General features: G+C 34.4%; 1 protein-coding gene across 1 annotated transcript in view; it reads left to right on the forward strand.

The window, feature by feature from the left end:
• The first annotated feature begins 7,956 nt into the window (after window positions 1-7,956).
• LOC142348013 (uncharacterized) overlaps window positions 7,957-25,883 on the forward strand; it is a 104,396-nt gene continuing 86,469 nt past the window's right edge. Inside the window, exon 1 of the mRNA XM_075399180.1 lies at window positions 7,957-8,087. Coding sequence (XP_075255295.1) covers window positions 8,024-8,087 — 64 coding nt within the window. The 5' untranslated portion in view covers window positions 7,957-8,023. The remainder of the gene's footprint in view (window positions 8,088-25,883) is intronic.

Below are 25,883 nucleotides of genomic sequence, written 5' to 3' on the forward strand. Positions count from 1 at the left end.
AAAATCTTTCTTATTTGACGTTCTACATTTGAAAACTTTCCTAATGCTGACACTCGCAACTCTGCACGATGAATAAACCGATAGAAAGAAAGTTGACTCAATAAAAAACAGTAAAACAGTTGAGTACATAGTTCTTCTAATGCATCCAAACAAAAAACATCAAAAGCATGCAATGGTACCTAAAAACAACAAAAGTAAGCGCCTCATTAAATTTGATTTACAAAATGCACTCGGACATTTAAAAAAATAAATACGTAAAACAGGTGCGCTCTGTTTACTGATTCGTCGATATCAAAGTTAAATTTTCAAAACAATTGTTTTGGTGTAAAAATTGACATCAAAAGCGGACTGTGTAAAATGCATTTAATGAATATAAACGGATGCAGTTAAATTGAGTACACACAAAATAAAATGGTACTAACAATGTACTTGATAAGTTGTCTAAATGAACTTCACGTGGTGTCACTCTTATTGGGCTACGATGCTTAAAGATCTACAAAGTAATATGGAGAAAAAAATCAGCCTGGCATATATCGTATGCACTTTCCAGTGAACTGTTGGTTCAATACAGTTTTTGCATTATACCTTTGTTCTATATGCTAATTTGTATGCAGAATGCAGAATGTATTTTGTAATGTACATATTTTGGCACCTACAAAACTGGTTTTTAGAGAAAAGTTTTTTTTCAACTATTGTTACTATTACTGTTTCAAATTTCAATGACAAAAAGTTTAATTATTCGAAGCTTGAATATTTGGTACTGTAAACAAATTTATGTTTGGGACGTGGGACGTTATGTTTTTTTTTGATTCAGACAATTCTTGGTGTTTTTAAGGACATCACAGATTAATTTATGTGATATTAGTTTGAAGTTCTTTAAAATGCGTCTACAAAGAGGACTTTTCAATAGTTCTTTTCTTCTGAAGAAGGTTACGTGACATAAACTTTTTTCTTTATTTCGATTGTACGCTTAGAATGACACATATTGTACGCTCAGATTTATGCGTAAATTGTACGCTTGTGATGATGCATACATTTTCTCAATTTCAACTCTGAAAAATTTTTAGTGAGAAAAAATGTAACGGTTTTTTTGTTCAATTTTTGTTTTTTGAGCTCATCAAAAGACTTTTGCAATTCATTGAAAATTTTTTGCTCCTGGAAATTATTTTTTCATGAGCCTTTCTGTTTTTTTTATACAATTGAATCACGTTCTCATTCTTGCCGATATAAAGTTTTTCTGGGTGCTAAGGTGTATTTATTGAACTTTGAAATATTCCTTTAAACAAAACTGAAACACATTGTGACGTGAAAATGAAAGACTGAAACGCCTTAGAGTAGGACGTAAGCAAACGAATTCTTGTTATATGTGATATTTTATTTCATTTGTTATTATAACTCACATTTGTTAGAACTTTATGCACAAATCAAATAGCGATATTTGGATGATCAGTACCCCAGAGTTGCACACAATTACAGCTGCTTACTATACAAAAAAGACATATTAAATTTGACACTAGCTTTATTGCAAACGTGAGAGAGACTGCCATTTGTCAAATTCTGTTGCCCTAAGCGCTCATGTAAACTATGCGCCACACAATGTGTTAAATATTAGTTGGCCGAAATAAGCGCTATCCGTCAAGGTGAAATTCTACAGAACAAAAATTCACCAAACCTATGCTTCTGCAGATCACAAATAGGGCAACTTTTTTATGATATATTGACTGACCCACGAATTGTAGAACATGCTAAGCGTTCTCGGAAGGACAATCGATTTGAAAAAAAAAATGTTTTTGACGATTAACATTACTATTGTTTTGTAGAAAGTAGAAATTTTTGTGTTTTTTGGAATAAAAAAACATCACCTTTTCTATTTTAAGATTGTCTAATATAGTTTTGGTAATTCGGTGTTTCCTTTTTTTCAAAAAATTTTCTTGCTGATATTTTCGAGTGCTATACATTTAGCTCGGCCCACGTGATAAAAAATGAAAAAAAAAAAACTGTTTATAAAAATCAACAAAATCTGGCAGTTAGGTGTGGGATATGGTGTTTTTTCATTGTTTGGGATTAATCTCAAAAATATAGATATTTCCAATTTTCGGTGAAAAGGATCCATCAAAGTTTTTAAGTATTGTAAATCGACTTTCTCAGCACAGGTTGGTCGCATTGTTTTTGTTTGAAACTTTCGGTCTTATTATCTATTTGTTCGTTTTCATCTAAAGGAAAATTGATTAACTGGCACAAATAATGCCGCTTACTAGCTCGAGCTTTGAAACACTTTTTGCATGGATTTTTGTCCTAAATTTTTCATATGATTAACTCAATTTTTTTTGGCTCGTTTAACTTAGCGAAGAAAACATTAAATTTTTAAAAGGATTTTCTCTTTATTTTGTGGCTTTCAAACTTGAGTTTTCTTATTATTTCATCTCAAACGGCATGTTGAATGTATATCCTGTCGGCTTTCCTTTTCTTTGTTAAAGCTTGCCTTTATCAGCAGAAATTGCTTATAAACTTTTTCTGATCTAACCTCGCCTTGGGTTTTAAAAATTCGTTTTTTTTCTGGATTTCAAATTCTGAATACATTGAATCGAGTTGATTCAAAGAAACAATTAACTTTGTTAAGAAATTAGTATATTTGTATAAAGATTGTATAAAACTGTACAAAACGATTTTAATTCTATTAAATTACTAAAGAAGTAGTTGAATATCAAAATTAAGCAATTTTTAATGACAATTGAAAACACTTTTTCGCAACAAAATATCAATCATAAAAAGTGTAGTAAAAAAGTCTGAACTGTTTTTTCGTTGTTTTTAATTTAGCAAAATTTTCCTAAAATTGTTTGAAAAAAGAATGTTGTAACTCGACAGACGCTGCAGCCCAAATATTTTTTTTCTCTCCCCAAGGGCCTCTTTATTGTATTGTGGCAAAACGGACCCTAGTAGCATAGTAAATCAGTACTGAAACATTGTATTAAGTTTGTATATCGTCGGTCCAGTACTGAATGAGTTTATTCTAAGAGTATATTTGACCGCTGATTATGTGCAGTATGTATATATACTTTTTTCTAAAAAATAGACTGCGCATCCCTTGTTCTGATGCTCATAATGTTCATAGAAAAAAACGCCAACATTTGAAAAATTCAAAATAGTGAAATTTTGGGGGAGTCACTTTTTGACCGTGACGATGAGATTTCTATCTTAAAACATTGAAAATAAATTTTGATCATCAGAAAATACCCGCCAAAAACTGTGAACACAAGCTAAAACCAGTAAATACACGCCGAGTGCCTGGAACCTGACAAATTTTCACTGATTTTGAGGATTTTCGTGGTTTTATTTGAGATTGTAATAGAAATGTCCTGGTTTTAGCTCGAAAACTGATAGAGTATTGGGTCAACGGCATACAATTGGAATACAACGTTTCAGTACTGAAATGCTATGCGATTAGCGTCCGGGATATATTTATGGAAACCGGCATGAGTGGCGTCGGAACAATGTGCGGAAAGTTGCCCCCCCCCCCCCCCCCGCAGTTATTCACGCTCCCCCCACCCCGAGCACCTCCCTTTTGCAGCTGCCAAACAACAAATAACACATTAACCGTCAACACCAAGGCCACTGCCGAAATATGATGATAACAGATTCGGTTTAACTGATACTAGCCAATTTTACAACTTTTATTGTTGTCCCTACTGTCATACGTTATAAGTTATGTTAACCCCATATGTTATAAATTATTTACCCCCTCCTATTAAACAGATGAGTTTTTAACTTCTCAGATTATCAGACCAGTTATAAATGCGTTGTCGCGAACATGTACATAAGCTGCGACCTGGTCAATATCACCAGAACCCAAAGGCATGAGATCAAGTATTGGGGTACAGTGGGACGGAGGGTTACAGGACACGGTAGAGACTGTTCAGAACAGAAGGAGACGATGAATGGGATCCAGCATCGTGAAGGTGATCCATCAACAACAAAAATGAAATCAAACATCAACGAAAATAAGATCCAACAGCAACGAAAATGAGATCCAACAGCAACGAAAATGAGATCCAACAGCAACGAAAATGAGATCCAACAGCAACGAAAATGAAGTCCAGCAGTGCATGTCTTAAACTCTGAAAAAAAATTCTATAACTTTTTTTTTCAAGAAAGGTGATCTTTTCCTAATGCTTGTTGAGAAAAACAATTATGGTATAATTAACAACTAACAATAATTAACAACAAACTTAACTGCATTACTGTAATTAATGGGTATAATGGGTACAATTATTGCTTTGTATATATTTATATAATACATATTTATGTAATACAAGTGAATATATTTACAAGGAGGCTCGGTAATGTGCGATCGCACATTAGGTTCCGACCCCCTCATCCACAATTTTGGCATAATTGTCTACCAAATGAGGAACACATAGAAAAAAACAAAATTTCAAGTATTTTTCAAAAAAACTGGTATATGAACGATAAGCTAGCCTCCAAAGCAAATAACTCAATGGAGTAAAATATGATTAATTAGATTGATGAGATAGCCCATATTAAGAAAGCGAGCGAAGAAGAACGGCAAAATCAAACAACAACAACAGACATTAATTACATCAAAAAATTTATGCCCGTCTTAAAAAACAAAATATAATAACAAAGAAAAAATAGCGTCAGATAAAACTGAAACTAAACAAAATAACTTGTGTTTAACCAGAAAAAAAATGGTTATTCACCAGTTCATAGTAAGTTTTGGTAACAATTAGGCAATAAAGAATAGAAACTTTAAAGTTAGAAAATTCGCTAAATTAAAAAAAACAATTAATTTCAAAGTACTGAAAACCATTAGAAATCAACTAAAATATCCCATAGGTTTACAATTAACAATGTTTCTTTAGAAGGGAAATATGAACTGTCGGTATTCGTTTTCATATAGTGTTGCAAAAAGAACAACAAATAGACAATAAACAAAAACTCAATTAAAACTTGCCAGAAAATGCTTTCGAAGGCGTAAAGCCATACTTTGGCCCTCAAACTTTTTTCGATTGCATTCGTCAAACACCAATAATGTATTATGTGACCGGTCGTTAATGAAACTAGGTAACACTTAGACAAAATGAAAAAATGCAATTTTATGTAATACTTTTTATTTCGAAAAAAATTTATTTCGAAAGAAAGCCAGTGGAAGCCAGTAAAGTCATAACGAATTCTTTAAAAACAATAGCTTTGTGATACCAATCCCTTTTGACACCATCCCTGAATTGTATTATGTGACCTCTCATTAATGAAACTAGGTAACAACCAGACAAAAAAAGCAAGATCATGTAATACTCATTTTTTCGAAAAAAATTTATTTCCAAAACATGAAAGCCATTAATTACAAAATGAAAAAATCGAACAGGTTCGATTTTTCTTCTAGAGGAAGCCCTTGAAACTTGCAATTATCCAGAACTTGTCTTGCATCTACAAACACAACGTCAAATATGACAAAAATCAAAATTAATTTACTTTTTTATGAAAAACCCGTGTCGAAGCCAGTAAAGTCATAACGAATTCTTTAAAAATATTAGATTTTGTGACAACAGTATCTTTTGACACCTACTTTGAGGTGTATTATGTGACCTCTCATTAATGAAACTAGGTAACAACTAGACAAAGAAATAAAATGGCAAGATCATGTAATACTCATTTTTTTTCGAAAAAAATTTATTTCCAAAAACATGAAAGCCATTAACTACAAAATGAAAATATTGAAAAGGTTCTTTATTCTTCCAGAGGAAGCCCCTGAAAACTGCAGTTATCCAGAACGTGTCTTACGTCTACAAAAACAAAGTCAAATAGGACAAAAATCAAATATTAATTTACAGTAAAGTCATTACGAATTCTTCAAAAACGTCAGATTTTGTGACACCAATCCCTTTTCACACCTTCCCCTGACAAAAATATTGTCATCTCTAACCTTTAATTAACGAGACCAGGTAACAAACAGACAAAAAAGGAACAAAATTGCGATGTTAAAATGTTTTTTTTACATTTTGAAAAACAATTGTTTCCAAAGTCATCAAAGCCATCATCTATCTTCTAATATCAGAACATTGGCTCATCTACTTTTGCATGAAAAGCCAGTCAATACGTGTCATAGTACAGAAAATCAAAAACGACTAAAAAGACAAAATAAAAACGACAGTTAAAGACCAAATTTAAAAAATTCAATTAAATTCTTTGAGAAAGTATAGTCGAAGCAGTGAAGAACCACAATCTATATCTTTAAGGATTTAAATTTTATCGTTTGTGCGTTAATTAAAACGCGAATAATCTGATATATGAGCTGCCAATAACGTCATAATTTGACAAAATTAGAAATCATGAAAAATGGGCAAATACCTAAAAAATTAAAAAAAAAAATTGTGAAGTCTAGTAGCATCAAAGCCAGCACACCATAACTTGAGGCGTAAAACCGCAATGAAGACTGATTTTGAATTCAGCAGAAAGAAGGAACACTCTTTGATTGCTGACACTAAGCTACAAGTTGACAAAGTTAAGAGAAAAATATAGGCAAATTTCAATAAGCCATTTTTTATTTAAAAATCGAATTTTTTAAAAGTCAAAACAACTATAAGCTTTCAAGCAATCAATTAGATAACATATTTTGGAGCTAATTAACAAGCCAATAGTAACTACCACTACTGAGCTTTGATTTGAAAAGTTCTGTTATTTAATTAATATAAAAAAGATCGAATTTTTGTATATAAAAAAACCGACTGATGACAATCCGAATTAATTTTGGGTTGTAACGGTCCAAGATTGGTACGAAACTAGTCCTGTTAGGGCTGATCGCTTATTAGGAATATTCAATCTTTCGAATGTCATAGATATAGATATTTTAAATGTTGAAAAATCAAAAATAAATGCTGCGTTTTTGATAATCAACGAACAAATTTAGCAAAAAAACAACAAAGTTTTAATTTCAGAGGGCTCTCAACGGAAGTTGAAGTAGAATTAGCTCAATTTTTTGTCTACAAAGATAGTATTTGTGGTGTTTGGGTGTGCACTTCCTGCAAATTTAATCAGAGTGGACTAAAGAAACTTATTTCGTGTTGTTTTTGATGAAAAAGTCTGAATATTGTGAAATATTTAGCCGGAATTTGTGACAAAAAATTCATTAAGAGTAGTCGAGAATTTTTTTTGTCTCTAAAAACAAAAACAACAATATTTTTTGAAAAATTTTATTAAATTTTTGTAAAATTGGCGAAATTTTAGTAAAAAATTCCGGAAAAATGTGAATAAAATCAACGGAATTCACTCTATTTGCTCGAAAGTTTTAACCTCGATATCTCCCTGTAAAAAACGAAATTCAAAATAATCTTTTTAATTCCATATTCTACGCTGGACAAGGTTTCTAATGATACCAGTCTCAACTCTCTACGATATATAAATAATAAATAAATAAATAAATAAATATACATAATAAATAAATTTAAATTATATATATATATATATATATATATATATATATATATATATATATATGTATATGTATATATATATATATATATATATATATATATATATATATATATATAATATAGAAATGTGAGAATGTCCCCCGTGCCGTGCGAGCGATTTTGTTTTCGGACAAAATATTTTCAAGTTCAGTTAAGGAGTTTTTTCAAATGGTCAAGTTTTGAATGATTAGGTCTGGCATCAGAGGACACACTTTGTTCAATGGGGTTAACCAAACAAAGAGGTAAATGGCCCATCCTTTTTTCGGAGACAACACATCGGACATGCTTTTAAATTTATGAGCAGTGGGCAGTATTAACCGACTTAAATATAGTTTGCGTCCACCCTTTGTTATCCTGATACAAAATCGCATAAGGTGTTATGCCTCTGATCTGAAAAGATTCGCCGTCTTGTTGGCATATTTTACAGTTTTGCTCTTTTCGAGAACAAACAATATTTAAAATTCTTTACTCAATTGTATTCAATACACCACAACTACACTGATACGCCAATTGATTTCTCAAACTTGCACAACAAAATGCATAGGCAGGCAGCGTTTCTGTGGAGAGAATTAGCATTTGCGATTGTGGCCCTTCTTTTGGGTAATTCTTTCTTTTCTCGGTGTCGATGTTGGTGAAAACCAACATGAATCAATATCAGTAGATCACTTTGTACTCTTGCAAAATCTCACTGCTCGTCAGCAGATCTTAAAATTGCTGCCTGTATGTGTCTCAGGATGAGGTGCGCGGCCTAAGGTAGCTCTGATCAGATCACTATGCTTCGATCAGACTATCTAGACTGAGATTGGCTTTGATTGAAAACTATAGTTTACTATAGATCACTATGTGTGCTTTCATGAATGAGTTTTCGTTTTTTTTAAATTAGTATTACAATATTGTTACAATTATCTGCGTTGATGTTTTTGTCCTCTATTTCAATGTTTTAAAAATTCAAAAAGAAAATGCAAATAATCCAATCACAATCTCCAATCTCAATAGGGTTGGCATTTCTACTTAGCTCGCTTTCGTTTTTTTGTTTATTCAGAAAAATCTTGACTGGGCGGGATATTCAAATTTGGAGCACCTTTGCATTTTTTGAAAAAAATATTCTAGGTTTTTTGCCTAGGTGTGTTTGTTGCTTTATAACCGAAAATGGGTGCTTTTGATTCTTGGTTTTCATTGAAATTAACTATTTCCTTTCATTTTTAAAATTTAGTTTTCTTGCATTCAATTATTTTTTTGGAGCTTAATTTAGCAGAGATTCTTTCCGCTTATTTGCAAGACAAAAATTTTTGTTCGAATTTATATAAAAATCCAAAATTTTTTGATTGGTTTTTAACCCGGACCTGTGTGTCATAACAACACAGTACTGAATCATGCTATCTCAATTATGGTATTTAGACTGCGCAGATCTCTGATCATGGCATAATATACACTGTTCATCATGATATTTTATCGTTTACTCTGCCGAAATTCTGAACATGCTGTTTTTTCTCTGGCGATACTCTGAACATGCTGTTATTTTACAATTCAGATATTCTGCACATCATGAAATTTATATGCTGAAATTACAATGCGCAGAATTGGGTAGAATTTTAGGCTGAACTTATAATTGGCAGAATGAGTTGTTTACAAAAACTCAGATTCAAATGAATTTTTTGTTTTGGCTATACTTATGTTACCCCGCGACAATTTCTGGACTAGTTCTGAACATATTTAAAACAATGGTCCGACAAAACTATGTTAGATATCATATTAGATAAAACAAATTTCTGGATTTAAAATAATTGAAGGCACAAATTAATGTTTTCGAGTTTAAGTGTTTGTTTCAGGTTAATGCTTTGGTAAAGATTAGGCATCTAGTTTGACGTCGCCAAGGGGTTTGCCATAATCGCGACCAATTCTGAAACGTCTGCGAGTCATTTCAGGGGACCAAACAGCCGGAGGTCGACCTCTGTTCGATCCGTCACAGAGATGAACGAAGGAGGGCGGATGAGGGAGGTAGATTGACAGTATCAAATCTGACTGTGATGACTGTGAGTGATCCGAAATAGGCCTTCATCACCTGAAACAAATTGGATTCTATACGGTGCAGTGGGTTTGGGGGGCGCAAACTGGGGGAAAACGGTTCGGGGGGGGGGGGCAAACTCTTTGGGGGCAATTTGGTTTGCGGTACAGAGGGGGGAATGGTCAAGAGCTATGGGTTACGGTTATAACAAGGTAACAAAGGCGGTGTGGGGGGATGCGATGAAGTGAGGTGAGGAACACAAAGTCCGGGGGATCTACAAAAATCACTCCACATGGATGGAAAACAGACGAATTCAGAACGATCCAAGTTGGTTTGTAAGTAAAGTGCAGTTATAACACAATATTTACTAATAGCACCAATAAATACGACCAAAAATGGCCGTATTTATGCAATTACTTCTTTGCTCTATTGTAACGCTCTGTTCTTTGAAAAAAACGAGTCATTAATTGTATATGAGTATGACACAACTTCAAATGTGCTTCACGTAAAACAAGCTCCCTATTCTTTAAAAACAACCTAAAAATTAAGAATAACTTTCCTTCGAGAGAAAAATCCTCATTATCCTGTATAAATAGCTTTTGTTCCAATTTTTCTGTTATGTATTTGTATCTCTCTCTATCTCTTTTTTTCATTTTTTAACATCAAAATATGGGTTTTCTCGAACGTAGTAGACAATCAATCTACCGAAAAAGGATATCAGATTAAAACATATTTTTCACCAAAAATAAATTTTGATATATTCTATCATTTTCTATTTCACAACGCAAATTTAATGCCGACAGAAATAACTTCAGAGGCCCTCAAAAAATTGAAGTCCCGGGGAAATTTAGCTCTAAAAAATTGGTTTCTTAGGTAAAATTTATATAAACTTTTGATTAATTTCCTTTTATCTCTAAAAGTTTTCCATAAAAACGCTTTCAATCCGTCTTTCTAAAAGTTTTCTGCTTGTTTAAGACTATTCCAGGAAACATTTTTTCTCTGTATCAAAGAGATTAAAACAGAGCGAAATTGAAAACTTCAGGAAATTTAGAGCTCCCAAAATAGAAAAGAAGGAAAAATCTTTATAATTCATGAAAATGTGTGAACAGATCTTAAAAAGACAGCGCCCCAAAACAACGAAGACTTAATTATAAGTTAAGTATCTGAAGCAACACAGGAGAGTGACAAAAAGTGAGAAGTGACAAATTACATCGCCCAGAAACTGTTTACCTCCGAAAATGCATTTTCAAATGGCATTTCAACTGTGTTCTTTGTCATGGTGTGGCAGCTTGATGAATCTGACAGAATAACTCTTCTGCGAGGTCTCACTGAAGGTACTGGAAGGTTACTGGAATCCGACATTTCTACTCCATCCTTGTGGGCTCTCGTCACGTGCCCTTTGATGTTGAATGGGTACATAGAAGTGAAGTTACTGAATTTGCACTTCTGCCGGTCCGCGCTGTGTTCATGAATCCTCCTTACGTGGCGGTCCATCATGTACTTTGCATTCGACCCATAATCGCAGTAGTCACATAAGTACACCTTTTTCACAATCCCAATTTTATTTCTGGCCGTCCTCCTTTTCCTGTTCACCTGTTTTTCTGATGGTACAACTCTGGTTAAATTTACTGTTCCGTGGCAAGCTTCGGTTATGGGATCAATAATCCCCAGCAACAAATCGACTCCACACGTAATAATCGTTTCGTGAAAACAAAATTCGAACTTAATATCTTCAATACTGGCCATTACAATACTTCAAGGTGAACAAATGGACGGAAACAAATGATTAAAATCAAAGCAACAATCAAATCTGAAATACACAACATATGAGTCTATCATTGATTCTACTATTCAGACACTGGAAAAAATAAACTGAAACACACTGATGAACAGTGGGATTGACACCCCACGGGCGAAGCCGATGCATGCACTACTATTTCTACCTTCCACTACAACACAACTAATTCTGACTCGCACAACGACCTCCGACCTCCGCCTCCGACCTCCGCCTCCGACCTCCACCTCCGACTTTCGCTACCGACCTCCCCTACCGACATTCGCTGCAGACCTCCACTACCGACCTCCACCAACCTCCACCGACCTCCGCTGCCGACCTCAACCGATTTCCGCTACCAACCTCCACCGATCTCTGCTGCCGACCTCCACCGATCTCCGCTGTCGACCTACGCTACCGACCTCCGCTACCGACCTCCGCTACCGACCTCCGCTACCGACCGCCGCTGCCGACCTCCACCGAACTCCGCTGCCGACCTCAACCTATTTCCGCTACCAACCTCCGCTACCGACCTCCACCGACCTCCGCTACCGACCTCCGTCGACTTCCACCGATGCCCCAATATATGGGTTTGATGTAAATGCACCAATATATGGTTTAGTTAGAGCTAGAATGGCTTTTGAGGATATCGCCATTTTGAAAATTTAGAGCATGAGATCAGTTATTCGAAATTTTCTAAATTTGCTATGCTCAGTCTATGAACATTATGAAAGACTCAAAACATCATGATCATCCTACTTTCAGAAAAAAAAAGCTTTCTGAATTTATACCGAACATACTTTGGCTAACAAAGTACCCTTAGGGTACTCTGATTCAGTACTGAGTCGTCGATATACTGTTGGGATGTACTGATTCAGTAATGAAAGTCTATGACACTCGGGTCCAGTAAACTAATCCAAAAGTATACAAATAATTTATAAAATAATCCAAAGATATTAAAAAATTTTTTAAAAGTAATTCAATAATTTACAAATAATTTATAAATTAATGCAAATATGCAAAAGGTTATAAATATTATTAAAAAGGGATGCATCTGTTTTGCAAATGTTTATAAACTAATTTATAAATTTGTACAAATTATCCATTATTTTTTGACTGGGGTAAGTTGAGTCATGCGCGGGATGAGAAGCACATGAGTCGCTAATTTTGTCACCAGACCTACTTTGGTAGCTGATTTGGGTTACCCAGACCAAAACTTTTCACCAGCGAAGAAGCAGTTATCATTGACATAATTATTTCTTTGAGAAAAATAGGCCTTAAATATGGATTCTGAGTTCTTCAGTAAAGGGTATTATTTCCTTAAAAGTAAACGCAGAAATTGGCGAGGTCTTTGCTGCTCCTCAACTAAAGCTGGCTCGAAACTCTTCGAAAAACAGTAACTTGATTATTCGTTTTGCCCCAGGGACTGGCTGCTCTCTTTTTTTTCTCCTAATCAGAATATCCAGACCCTGAGAGGAGCTCTAATCTCGCCGTACAGACAATAGAAAGAGCTCTTTTCATACTGTCCAGAACACAACGACAGATTATCCATACTTTACACCGTGCTCTGATCAGACCATGCAGACTCTAAACATTGCAGTGTGCAGATTCCACCATAATCGTACTTCCCGTACACTTGCAGCCAGACTCGTTGGATCGCGTTTTACACCCAGCGCGCAATGCAAGTCACACTGATTAAATTAAATCAATCTTGGCTCATGCACTATAACCTCGCGGTTCCGAAATAAATACTCATCAGAACCAACTGAGCTGAAAATTTTCTCTGATGAGACAAGTTTGGAACCTAGTAACAACATCAACTTACAATCAGACAAATCAGTCTACACAAATTTAATTTTTCCGAACTACAAAGCAGATGGAATTTTTGCTTATTGAGACTAGGTAACAAGTCGACAAAAAAAAGAAATAATGAGGCGAAACTCAAAAATCAATCAACATTTTTAAACCAATTAATTTCAAGTCTTAAAAATCATTGGCATTTAACGAAATAATTTTTGATAAATTTAGTAAAAAGTCATAATGAAGCCAATGGGACCTGTGTATGGTTAGACTAAGCGATAGGAACGGACTATAGATGCAGAAAAACTCAAAAAATTACAAACATTGCGAAAACGCAAATTAGTGAAGCCATTAAAATCATTAGCTATTATCTGAATGTTGTATTTTTATTTGAATTTCTAATTATACGAATTCAGCTAAAATTATGCTGAATTAATAATTACGTTCAATTGAGCCACATCGGAAAATCATGGGTATCTGTTATTACGCGATTGTGCTAAAGGAGGAGAAAAAGAAACCCAAATACAAAACTCACATAAACTTTTATGAAAACGCATATTGTCCAGCAAACAAAATATCAGTTAGGTCGTAATATCATTAAACACGTTAAATTTTTAAATGCAAAGAATGGTATGGGACCTCTCAATGATGAAAACAAGTTACAAGTTGACGAAAACAACAACAAAAAAAGAAAAAATTGAAAAGACCTTAAAACCTATAATACTGTAAACTTTAACACTAATTGCTGTAAACTGACTGCTTCGGGTAACATTATTCAATCACAACTCAATTACAAGCTTATAAGACCGTTCAGCATTTTTCCGCTACCTAAAGAAGAAAAAAACAGACTATCACAGCAAACTAAAAAAAAATTAAGCGAGAAAAGTGTCGAAGCCTTTAGAAAATGGACTTTTCAGTACAAACTTTTCTACTTTTAATTAATTTTTAACAGCAATGGAGTTCTTCTTTTTAACAATTTTACTCCAATAAATTAACAAACATGAACAATTAAATTACATTAAAACAACGAAAAATTTTGAGAAACACCGTAGTGTCAACTACCATTAATTTCAATAGCTTTCAATTGAAGCTAATAAATACACCATCATATGCTTCGATGAGACGAAGCAGATGTTTGTCATTCATAACTCATCAAAAAGTCATTGACTATGACAACAAAAACAAACACAGGCAAAATCAAAAAAGTAAGTAGAAAAGTGCGAGAAGAAGGTGTCGAAGCCATTTAAACCAAAAGTTTTTCTATGGAAACTTTATTTATGATCCATTGAACGTCTTGTCTAAGCCAATGCAACTATTAGTTTTAGGATAATGTGTTGAAATTTCAAAAGGAACCAAAAAAATTAAAAAATACCAAAAATAGAAATATGAAAACTCGTGCATCAAAGTCACAACGCCAGTAGTTAGAACACATAACTGTCAACTAGATTAATTTTGATCGAAGTAGAACAAAAGGGACCGGTTATAACTGAGAATAACTTACAATTCGGGAAATAAGTGTGAAGATCATTTAAAGTTTAAAAAAAATTTCGAAAATTCATTCGATTGGAGAACCGCGCTTTTTTTGCACGCATAGGTAATCAATAAGACATAACAATAAGTCTTGGAATGACTAAAATAAGTCCATGACTATGGAAACAACAACAAATACAGACAAAACCAAAAATTCAGTGGAAATGTGCGCGAAGAAAGTTTTGAAGCCATTTAAACCATAAGATCCTCTCTGAAAACTTGATCCATGATCCATTGAACAACTCTGAGCCAAATGGAGACATCAATATCAGGATAATGAGATAAGATTTCAAGAAAGACAAATAATTGGAAAATATCCAAAAAATTTTTAAAAAAATTTGGGAAATCTTGTCGCATTGAAGTCATATAACAAATAGTAAGAAGATGAAACAGCTAATCAGATTAATTTTGGTTGCAGTAGAAAGGAGGTTGTCCGGTCATTGCTGGGACTGACTTACATTTCACGAAAATAAGTTTATCATCGGTTAATGTTAAAAAAATTTCTCGAAAAATCATTAACAGCTATTAGTTGTCCACTCAATGCTCTAGATAGTTTCATTTAATGCTCATTACGAAATCTATTGTACTTTTATGCCATAGGACTCCAAAAAATTAGTAAAATCGCAAAAATCAAAATCAAAATTTTATTTAAGATTACAAAAACTCAGGGTCGAAGCAAAGAAAAAACGAGCGATTCCTTAAAAACGAGTTTTTTTGTTCGTTGGGCTGAATTAGTCTGTAAATCAGGTTTGCATTAATGGAACCTCGGTATTAAAATTAACTAGTCTCTAGGTGACTGAAGAAAACAATAAAAATCTAAAAATTTCTTTAAAAAAGCTCTGAAAATATAATTCGATTTTTTTTATTGTAAACTTCCCTATGACGCCATAACTAGTCTTTATATCGCCTTTCGTCTATTAGGAACTCAAAATTGATTCTTTTTGTAGCGTGAAAGGTAGTTTTGAATCAATATTTTTAAAAAAATATCTTAATTTGAAGAAAGATTTCTGTAAAAGTGAACAAAATCATGTCAAATATCACGTGTGCACACAAAACTTCAATCATCGATTACTCCTCGAAAAAAACGAAATTAAAAAAACTCCTTTTTTCGAATTCTACGCTGGACGAGCTTTTCAAAGATACCACTCACATTCCTCTACGATGAGTATATCAGTCGGCCAAAATTGTCTGAACAAAAAACCCCAATATGAGTATATAGTTCCTCCCCCCTCAAGTGGGGTCGGAACAAAAGCAAACAAATAAGTAAAAACATATGAGCGCATGTGAGCATGAAAGAACGATATTCGGCAGATGAAACAACAAAGTTGAACATTATAGCATAAGCATATAACATAGTCACAATAATTGTGATGGTTCTTTAATTTCGGGTCGCTGGAAAGTATATCGAAAATAAAAAAAATCAGAACAGAACTAATAATTCGGAGCCCAATACAAGTTATTTGTCTTCTAAAAAATCAGCAAAAACTGGAACAAAAGTTTAACTTTTCAACTTTTCAATTCAACCATCCAAAATCCCAAGCTCGGTTTTTAAGCTCAATGAGTACTTTTGACTTTAATTAAGCAACAGCATTAAGAAGGGCTCTGGCTGAATTGAGCCAAGTCTGGACGCTCCTATAAAAAGTAAGAACAACGGCGGATTAAACTGCGGAAGATACACTAAATTTATCCAAGAGCAGAACGAGCGTAGAGTTTAGGAAATCAAACAGCTGCGTATTTTTTTTTATCAGAAACTATATAACCAATTGTTATGTCAGCTCAAGACTAACAGAAGCGCAAAACGCTACAGCATTGTAGATAACATTTCAGATAAAAATCAGATTAAACTGAGAATGGAACTCAATCGAATTTTTCATTCAACATGAAATGAAAGATTAATGCCTAAAAATTTCATCAAACGCAACTATGGTAACTCTCTGCAGAGCAATTCTAATAGGAGTTTCCTACTAATGTTTAGGTTCCGTGTGCAGTTTTTATGTTTTCTTTTAAAACATTTTTTAAGTGTTTAGGTTCGCAAGCGTCCCGTATTCTGCTAAGATGTGAAATTTTCACAAGTTCTGAGGATGGCAAACAGCACTAAGTTTCACAAGAATCGATTGAAGAATGAATGAATAATTCTTGTTATGCCTTTCTTACTTATACTTTTTATTTACATTTTTGTCTTATCAGAATTGAGTGCATTCTATTAATAGATCGTGAATAATTTATAAGTTTTTTTTGAGTCTGAGTCTTCATGCTCAATACTGCGGCTATCTAGAAAAGCGTTTAGCATGGGTTAGAAAACCCTTTAACATGTGAGTTTGATTTCTGTGTATGGCTTTCTTATGTGCACTTTTGTGTGTCAGTTTTGCTTGTGAGAGGGTTCCTCGGAATGATTCTGTGGCAATTTGTTGCCATTACAATTCAACTTTTGTCGTTGGAGATAGAAATGTGAGCTTCGTCTCCTCTCGCCATTCTGTACGCGGTGAATGAGTGGAGGCATCTGGAGCCCAGGGGATTAGTTTTGCATTTTTTTCCGTTCATAGCTGCATTGGCATTCTCTTCCTTAGTGTAATTAGGAGGCCCAGAGAAGTCCATTAGCATTAGTTGTAACGTCAGTGAAGATTAGATTTGAAATGAACTAGTGCAAATTTTTTGGGAAATGTGGTTAGAGTTATTTGAATCGGTTCCAAATGTCTTTTTTGATTAGATTTTGTGGGATCAGGAGGAAACGAACTGACCAAAATTGGGGAAATTTTAATGGTAACGTTGATTGTGAATCAATGATTTCAATTGAATATTTAATACTTCGATTGAATGCTAGCGGTCACGTGTTTCTGGTAGAAATGTGTTGGGGGAAAAGGGGGGTAGATTCTTTTAAATTGTGTTTGCTGAGTTTTATCTGGAAATGTTTTTTTTTGTTTTATTATTTGTCGAGTTTAGAATTATTATTTCAGTGAAGTGTTATGGCTCGACTTATTATGGGGTTAAAGGTGTCAAATATTCTATCAACACATCCAAGAGGGTTCGTTTTTTTGTTATAGTTTTAAAGTTTTGTTTTCTTTTGATACAATCTTTAATATAGCCTTGTTTATTCGTAGGCGGCAAAGAAGTGATCTATTGGGGGATATAAGGAAGTTTAAGGAGGAGTATCTAAAGAGGGTAAGCTAATAGAACTTGAGTGGAAGGAAGTTCCATGGGATGACGGCTCTGGGTTGAAAATTTGGCATCAATTAAAGGCTAAGTTAGTTGAAGAGCGGAGGGAGTCAATAGTAGGTGAAAACGGTTGGCCGAAGTTGCCGTTAGAGTTTCGAAATAAAGAAATAGTCGGGATAAAGGAGGATTTTTGTAGAGAAGTGGAATCGCTTGCTGATTTAAATCAATTTGAAGGTTTTTTTGATAATATGTCAGCTTATCATGGTGAATCACGCATATATGCTAAGGTATCAGCTTAAGAGTGTTTGAATGGCTCAGTTGGCTGGACATTTAATATTGAAGGAATTCTAAATGGAGAGGTTCCCTATGACTTAGATTGTAATGGGAGAGATGCAATGATACAGTTTGGTCCCTGGTGGACACGATCACATATAGAAATAGGCGGAAGCGATAGTATATCAAAGACAGTTGTAGGAGAAAAACTGTTTTTATTTGTGGGAGCTACACGACGTCCATGTTGATAATGTTGTAGGAACACCCCAGTATTTCATGCAATTAATTAGACGTGGTCCTAGAGCAATTCTAATAGGAGTTTCCTACTAATGTTTAGGTTCCGTGTGCAGTTTTTATGTTTCCTTTTCAAATATTTTTTAAGTGTTTAGGTTCGCAAGCGTCCGGTATTCTGCTAATATGTGAAAATTTCACAAGTTCTGAGGATGGCAAATGGCACTAAGTTTCACAAGAATCAATTGAAGAATGAATGAATAATTCGTGTTATGTCTCTCTCATTTATACTTTTTATTTACATTTTTGTCCACTCAGAATTGAGTTCATTCTATTAATAGATAGTGAATATTTTATAAGTTTTATTTGAGTCTGAGTCTTCATGCTCGATAGCAACTGTATTTACTCCTCCTACCACAAAATCAGTCGGCCGCTTTATAAATTCCCGGCTAAGCTGATATAAGACCCAAACTACTTTTTTTGAGGACTTTCAAAACTTTTTTTCTCCTTGCCTTCGTCACGTCCTACTTCTTGTCTTGCCAACTCAATGATGCTATTTTTAATGAATCGATAATTGAAATTGATATATGTTCACTGTTGCGAGAAATAACTTAACGCTTTATCCAGGGGTCTATCCATGAACACTATATAAAAGAATCATAAGAAGCAAACAAGCAAGGCCTGTATGCTATTCTGAGGTGGCTCACATAGACAGGTACAATAAGAAAGTGGATAATGAACTTTAAAACAGCAATGCAAAAAATCTTACTTTTTAAAACCAACTAAATTGATTGCACTTGGTTGTACAAACTCAATTATTTTATTTATTGTTGACTAACAGTTGACCCAGTTTTACATTTTCCGGTTAAACGTTTTAAACTTAATCATATATCTGCTTTTCATGACGATATTTTTCACAACTGGTACTTACCACTGCCGTTCTGCAAAGAGAGTTTAAGAAAATGTGCGTTGTTAAAAATTCTCAAAAAAACTTATTTGAAATCTGAAATCACCATGACCAACCAATATTAAGTAAGGAAAATCCGTTGTTGACCAATTTTTGCTGTGAGAATCACTGGTTCAAAAGAACGCTGATCCATATATGAAAAGACAGCAATTGAGCAAAGTAGGATGTTATGAGAAAACAGCAGATGGCAGGTTGAGAAAATGGTCTAGATTTCCATCATGGTTGTGACAATATTCAGGTTAGGGTGGCCATCTCGACTACGACTTTGGTCAAGCGCATAAAGTTCCATAAAAAACTAAATACCAGATAAAATAAAGAAAACTTATATTTTTTCGGATCCATTACCCCCCCCCCCCCCACAAGTGTTTTGATGTCACCAGTTGCATTTTATGTATGTTATATAGCACGTTAATATGCAACAAAAAAAACCGCCAGGGGCGTAAAAAAATATGCCAAGATGAGTATGTGGAAAATTCTGATTATCCCTTAAGCAATGACTGGGTAAAAGGAATGACAATTGGTTAACAAAATCGACAAGTACAGAATTTAAAAACAATATTTTGAAGTGGGAAGGTAGAGATCTCGTTTTAAAATAGTTGATGAGGAGCAATACAGTATCAATATTCCAACTAAACTGAACTTATAAACTCTCCAATCGTAATAATAAAACTCACTTGACAAAGACCAACAAGTGCCCTTAGAGCAAAACCATTTTTTTAAAAAAAATACTGTTGGTCCACAGGACAGAAAGTCCTATTTCGAAACGCTAATCATAAATCGACCAACAGGCTTTTCATATCCCATATCGGTCAACCTACGGTCTTTTCATACTCAATGTCGGTCGACCCATAGTCTTTTCATAAGTCGACCAACTGTCTTTTAATAACCGATATCGGTCAACTACGGTCTGTTCATTTCCGGTACAGTTAAAATAAAGTCTGATCATAGGTCTTTTTTACCTAAAAAATAGGGTGCTATACCTAGACCGCGTCCAATATCAGTCGAACTATAGTATTTTCATATCTGATGCCAAGACGACCTAAACTCTGATAATATTTCTTTTTAACAAAACATTTGTTGCCAACTCTCGGAATTTCGTGGGCCTCTTCAGCTTCTTTGACGACTAGGGACGGCAAATTACTGAGCTTCAAAAAGAGCGCACCGCGCCTATAACCACCAAAGAAAAACAGAGACCCTATAAAGGGGTGTAGGTTTGCGCTGGCGGCACACAAAGAAAGGGCTGGGGTTGAAGCGCGAGAACAAAAGAAAAGAAGAAAGGGTGCGGGGTTCGCGCTGGGGGCACAAAAAGAAAAGAGTGGGGTTGAAGAGTGAAAACAAGAGAAGAAGAAAGGGTGGGGAATAGCGTAAGAATAAACTAAATGCTAGTACTCTGAAGAGTCAACAGAAGATTAATTTGACAGTCGGATACTAAAGCAGAGCTTGCTTTCCATGGCGACAGTTATGAGATAAAGAACTGATGTGGCTTCTGCTTGAAATGAAGAATTGTGTACGTTGTCGAAACCATAGCAATTCACAAAAAACTGACTTAAGTTTTCCTAGAGGACAGAGGCAGCCGGGATGAGTTGATTTTCGCAGTTTCCAAGGTTCCATTTTTGCATCTCGATATATTAATGCAGTATTTGGAGTGCAAAACGATTCACCGCGACTTGTAAAAGCCAAAGAAATAAGAAAAAGGGGTTATTTGTACTCAAGCCATTCTTAAAGAGATTTTAGTTGTTTATTGTTACAATTAAAAAAAACAGCGTTCCTGCCAACCAGTTTTGATCATTATTGTGAACATACTATAGTGAAGAACTTTTTGAAGGCACGATTGTCACTAATGTATTGAAAAATATTTTGAAACCCGCGTCCGAAAATCAATCCGCGGATTACACCGAGTGAGCAGCCTAACCAATAGGAAAGCAAAATGCTGTGACGTAAGTTGTTAAAGAGACAAATGAACTCAATGCATTTTATTATCGATCATTTGACTTTGTAGAAAGACAAGTTCAAAAAAGAGACGTCGGGCATATATTGATGAAGAACAGAACCGTAAAACGCTTTTTAATGAAACCCATGTTTATCGGCTATCAGTTACAGGTTGCGTATATGTGAAAAACATACAACAAGGATTTCTAATGCATGATGTTGAAGAAAGAATATCATTTGAAAAAATTAGAACTCTTCTTTTACTTCCAGACGTTTGGAATGGACAAAATTCGACATGATTTTGCATGAGAATAAGCCACAAGAAAGGATGAAAATATATTGAAACCAATTATCAAAGCATCAAAAAAACCAAAAGCAAAAAGGAAGTAGCATCAGAAAAACAATTGCCTTTCATTTGAGCTCTACAAATTAAATATGCACTTTAAAATTTTCTCGTGTGAAATCACATGAGTTTTTCTCGTTTGAACAAACTTTATACGATATTTCGTGTAAAAAAAGCGTCTCATGTGATTTCACACGAGACCATTTTCCTCGTGTGATCAAAAATCACACGATTTCTCGTATGAAAAAACGTATAATTAAAATTAGCAATCTTTAACCGAAAAATTATCGACAGCGGTTTTTCTAGTTGTTGTTGTATTAAAAAGTCATAAAATGAACCAAAATGTATCATTTTTATGAACACTTTTTCAGGTTTAATTGCTGAAACTTAGAAAAAATTCTGACCGGTTTTCTGACCGTTTTTCTGACATTTGTCTCTTCCAGTGTCGAGACCGAATGGTTAACTTGTAAGAACTTGCGAGTCGAATGGTTAACTTGTGAGAACTTACAAGTCGACTGGTAAACTTGTAAGAATTGCAAGTCAAATGTCTAACTTGTATGTTTCTTGCAAGTTCATTTCGGTTGAGCTCAGCTCTTATTGGTTAATTCAATTTAACACTCAGTCATTTAACGTACAAAGCGCGTGAGAGTCAGTTGCTCAATTTGGATAACATATTACAATGCAACCAAAGTTGATAAAATTTTTACTTCTCAATTTTATCAAATCAAGAGGTCCTTTTGCAAGTCAATTAGTAAACAATAGATCTAAATTGGCTTGTTCACGATTGCTTAATTTTGATTGAAGTTTCAAAATCATATGTCATCATTTTATCAAAATAATTTCTTGAGCCTTCATTTTTTGAGTTTTTATTCTATAATTTTAATTCACACTTTTCCACATTCAAAATTTTTGAAGCAACTGTTTACAATCATTTCTAGGCAGAAAATTTAACTGGTAACAACTTATATTCACATGACTTTTTGTAATATATTATCTAAGTCAAATCTTTAACTCGTAAGAACCCTGCGAGCTGAATGGTTAACTTGTAAGAACTTGCAAGTTGTTGGAAGAAAAACTTGCAAGACGATGCATCGCCTTGTAAGTTTCTGCCAGAAGCTTTCAAGGTCTTACAGGTTAACCAATCGGCCTCGACCCGGGTTGTTAGATAGCCATTGCAGATAGGCAACGGTTTTTTTTCGGGAGTTTATGCCATGGCCGATATTCACTCAAAAAAGGAATCATCTCAAAGGGATTTCAAAATTTCACGAAATATTTATGTCAATACACGATTTTTTTGTGTGATTCACACGAGAAAAACTTAGTGTTTGATGCCGGTGAATTAACGCTGACTATAGTTGTGATACCCCCCCCCAAAAAAAAAAAACAACCATTAACACTGGCCAAAGAATTTGACGGCAGGATTGGCTACGAGGTTATTAAAGCGTTTCCAAAAACCTCGATTATACGCAAACCCTGTCAATTGGAAGACGAAGTGAGAGACTACCATATTGCAAAAAGCAAAAAGTGGTTCTCAAGCGCAATAATGTCTCGTGCATCATGTGCTTTAAGAAGAGGACACTGTAAAGTCAAAAGTTTTTGGAAACTAGAGATAAATCTACCAAACAAAACTAGTGGGGAAAAATGAAAACCAAATTTCTTGCCAGGATAACAGGAGAAGAAATGTGGCGCTTCATCAATAAGCAATCGCAATGCGTGTACAATTTCGAAAAACATTGCACATCCGCAAATGCCATATTCATATGTTGATTAACAGGAACTCTCAACGCTTGATGACCCTAATCCTTACCAGCTAAAAGGAATAGACACCAAAAGTACGTTCAGCAAGCTTTGCTTTCGAATCGGTAGTTTCCAGATTCTGCTGATAACTGCCCTCTCCAGCAGAATCTAATTCTTTTCTCTAGAAGAATTACAGACAAAAATGGTAATTCTTGAGTAAATGGTAATTCCTAATCAATATTCTTAAGTCAATAATCCTAATTCCTAATAAATGGTAATTTCTAAGCACCTCCAAGCACGATTTTGGACACTCTGCTTTGTCAAGATGCACGGACCTCACAGAAAATCCAAAAGATGGATTGGAACCAAAAAATACGTCACGGAATCATACCATTGGAATCAACTACAGCTGAAACCAAAAACTGAGAAACTACATGAAAAACTACAAATTACTGAAAGTGTTATTCACTGATATCCAAAACGGGAAACAAGATCAATAACCGCTCTTTTACAGAGTCCGAAACCCATAATTATTTTGTATAGTATCTCATCCACCAATTTGATTGCACAGAAAATTTTCTTCTCAAGAGGGATGCGGTGTCAAAATTTATATTAAGTTCTGTTCTGTTACTGCTTTTTAACCCCTATCTTCGTCTGATGAGAAGATAATTGATATATGATCATAACATTTACTGCTGTACACTAATGCTTATTAATGTTCTCGCTCTTGATTCAGTTGCAATGTTCCATTTTGTCGTAAGAATTTATTCATGGGGCGTAATATGTCAGCCAAGCAGGATTAAGGAAAAAAAAATGACACGCGTGATTTGCACTTAACCTTTTATCATAAATGATTCCTATTCATAGAGGAATTGACGACGTCCCGGGCTGACCACCATAAATCCATCTCAGATACCATATCAAAGTCATGTTTAGTGCGTATCGTATCTTAGATACAAAAAACAAAACAATAGTAGAAAGAACAGTACAAAAAACAAAACAAGGTCTCAAATGACGTATTTCGGATCGCATATTAAGCACAATGTGACAAACTTTGATTTGCTTTTGAATAAATTAAAATTTTCTTATGGGGACTAAGTTTACATAACCAAGAGCATAGAAATCTATGGCCGATAAAAGACCATAAGCATAAAAATTGATCATGATTTTTTTATGGTTGAAGGAACTTCATTTAACTTGATAGAGAAAACAAAGATAAAGGAAAGGAAGGCTGAAAAAAAATGGCTGATGGTGTCTTAGGTTTTATATCCCAGACCATAGAAATCTATGGCTCATAGAAGACCATTAACATATAAGTTTTTTAATCATTCTTTTTTGGTAAAAAGAACTTGGAAGACTGCCAAAAACGGAAAAAAGACAACAAATAGATTTAGAAACGGTTTCGAATAACAAACAGATTGAAGGTGTCTCAGATTCCATATCCAAGACCATAATAATTTCATTGATACCATATCTAAGGTCATAAGAAATTCAGTCTGAGAGAAAATTCTCAAACACGTGTTTTTATGCTGAAACTACAATTTATATGTAAAATCTTAGAAAACATACCCAAGATCATATATGTCTTCTTAGAAGCCATAGCAAGACCATACAGGAAATTTTGCCATTACTTGTATGGAACCATATGTGATCTTGGATATGGTATCTAAGAAGAGTCATCCCGGGGTATTCTAAGTGATTTTTTTAGTAATTGCAAATCATATTCGTCTACTGTGCAGATGCAATCCGGTCCTAGACAAGAATTTTATTAAATACAGATTAGCGCCCTTAGAGCACTTGTCTTTCCCATTGAGACGAGGCGCTTCATTCAGACTGCTGATCGTAAACTGTACTAAAATTAAAGTCAAATTGCATATCGGATAGAAATTTCACTAAAGACCCGAAGTTCCTCCTTATTTCTTCTACGAATGAACAGAGAAAAGTTTTTCAAAGTTCAAACGAAACTGTTGTGAGTATTGAAAAAATACCTCAAATACCATAAAATCAGAGACTTAACAGCGCCAACTGATGTTTAAGGTGTTCATGGCAATAAAATATTTCCACCTGATAGGGAACTGAGAAAAAGAATGATGTTTGTCGACGACTTTATAATTGATTGCGTAATTCCTGGCGTAAAACTGCCATTTTTAACAAAAATTTTCCCACAACATCAAATGTAACCAGAGTTGTGGATGATAAATCATAATGCGACGTGGGAAAAAAATTGATACCAGAACCCTAGTAGAAAAATCGTCGGTTTTTGAACATAGGGTATCATCCGTATTGTTATTTTTCTCTAGCTGAAAGAGACGTTAGCACTTCATATTTCTTGGTCGGTGTTGTCTTTTTTGTTCGCTAACACAATTTTATCAATTCCATAAGACATTTTCTCATGACATCTTGTGGTTCACAACCGAACCCACGGATAGTTTCCTACGTTTAAAACCGAACAAACTGAATCTAAGAAACCGAATATATCGACTATTTCTTACAATTGAAACTGAACATACCAACTTTTTGACAAACCGGAATGCTCGGGCTCTTGATGATGAATTCTATTTTATCCTAGTCTATAAAATTAAATAAACAAATAGCTGTTATAAAAAACCAACATTCGGTCCGCGGCAAAGTGTGTTCGAGTTAGCAAAAATAGT

Source organism: Convolutriloba macropyga, chromosome 10, assembly GCF_964194025.1.
Source record: "Convolutriloba macropyga chromosome 10, txConMacr16.3, whole genome shotgun sequence".
In the NCBI taxonomy this organism is placed as follows: domain Eukaryota; kingdom Metazoa; phylum Xenacoelomorpha; order Acoela; family Convolutidae; genus Convolutriloba; species Convolutriloba macropyga.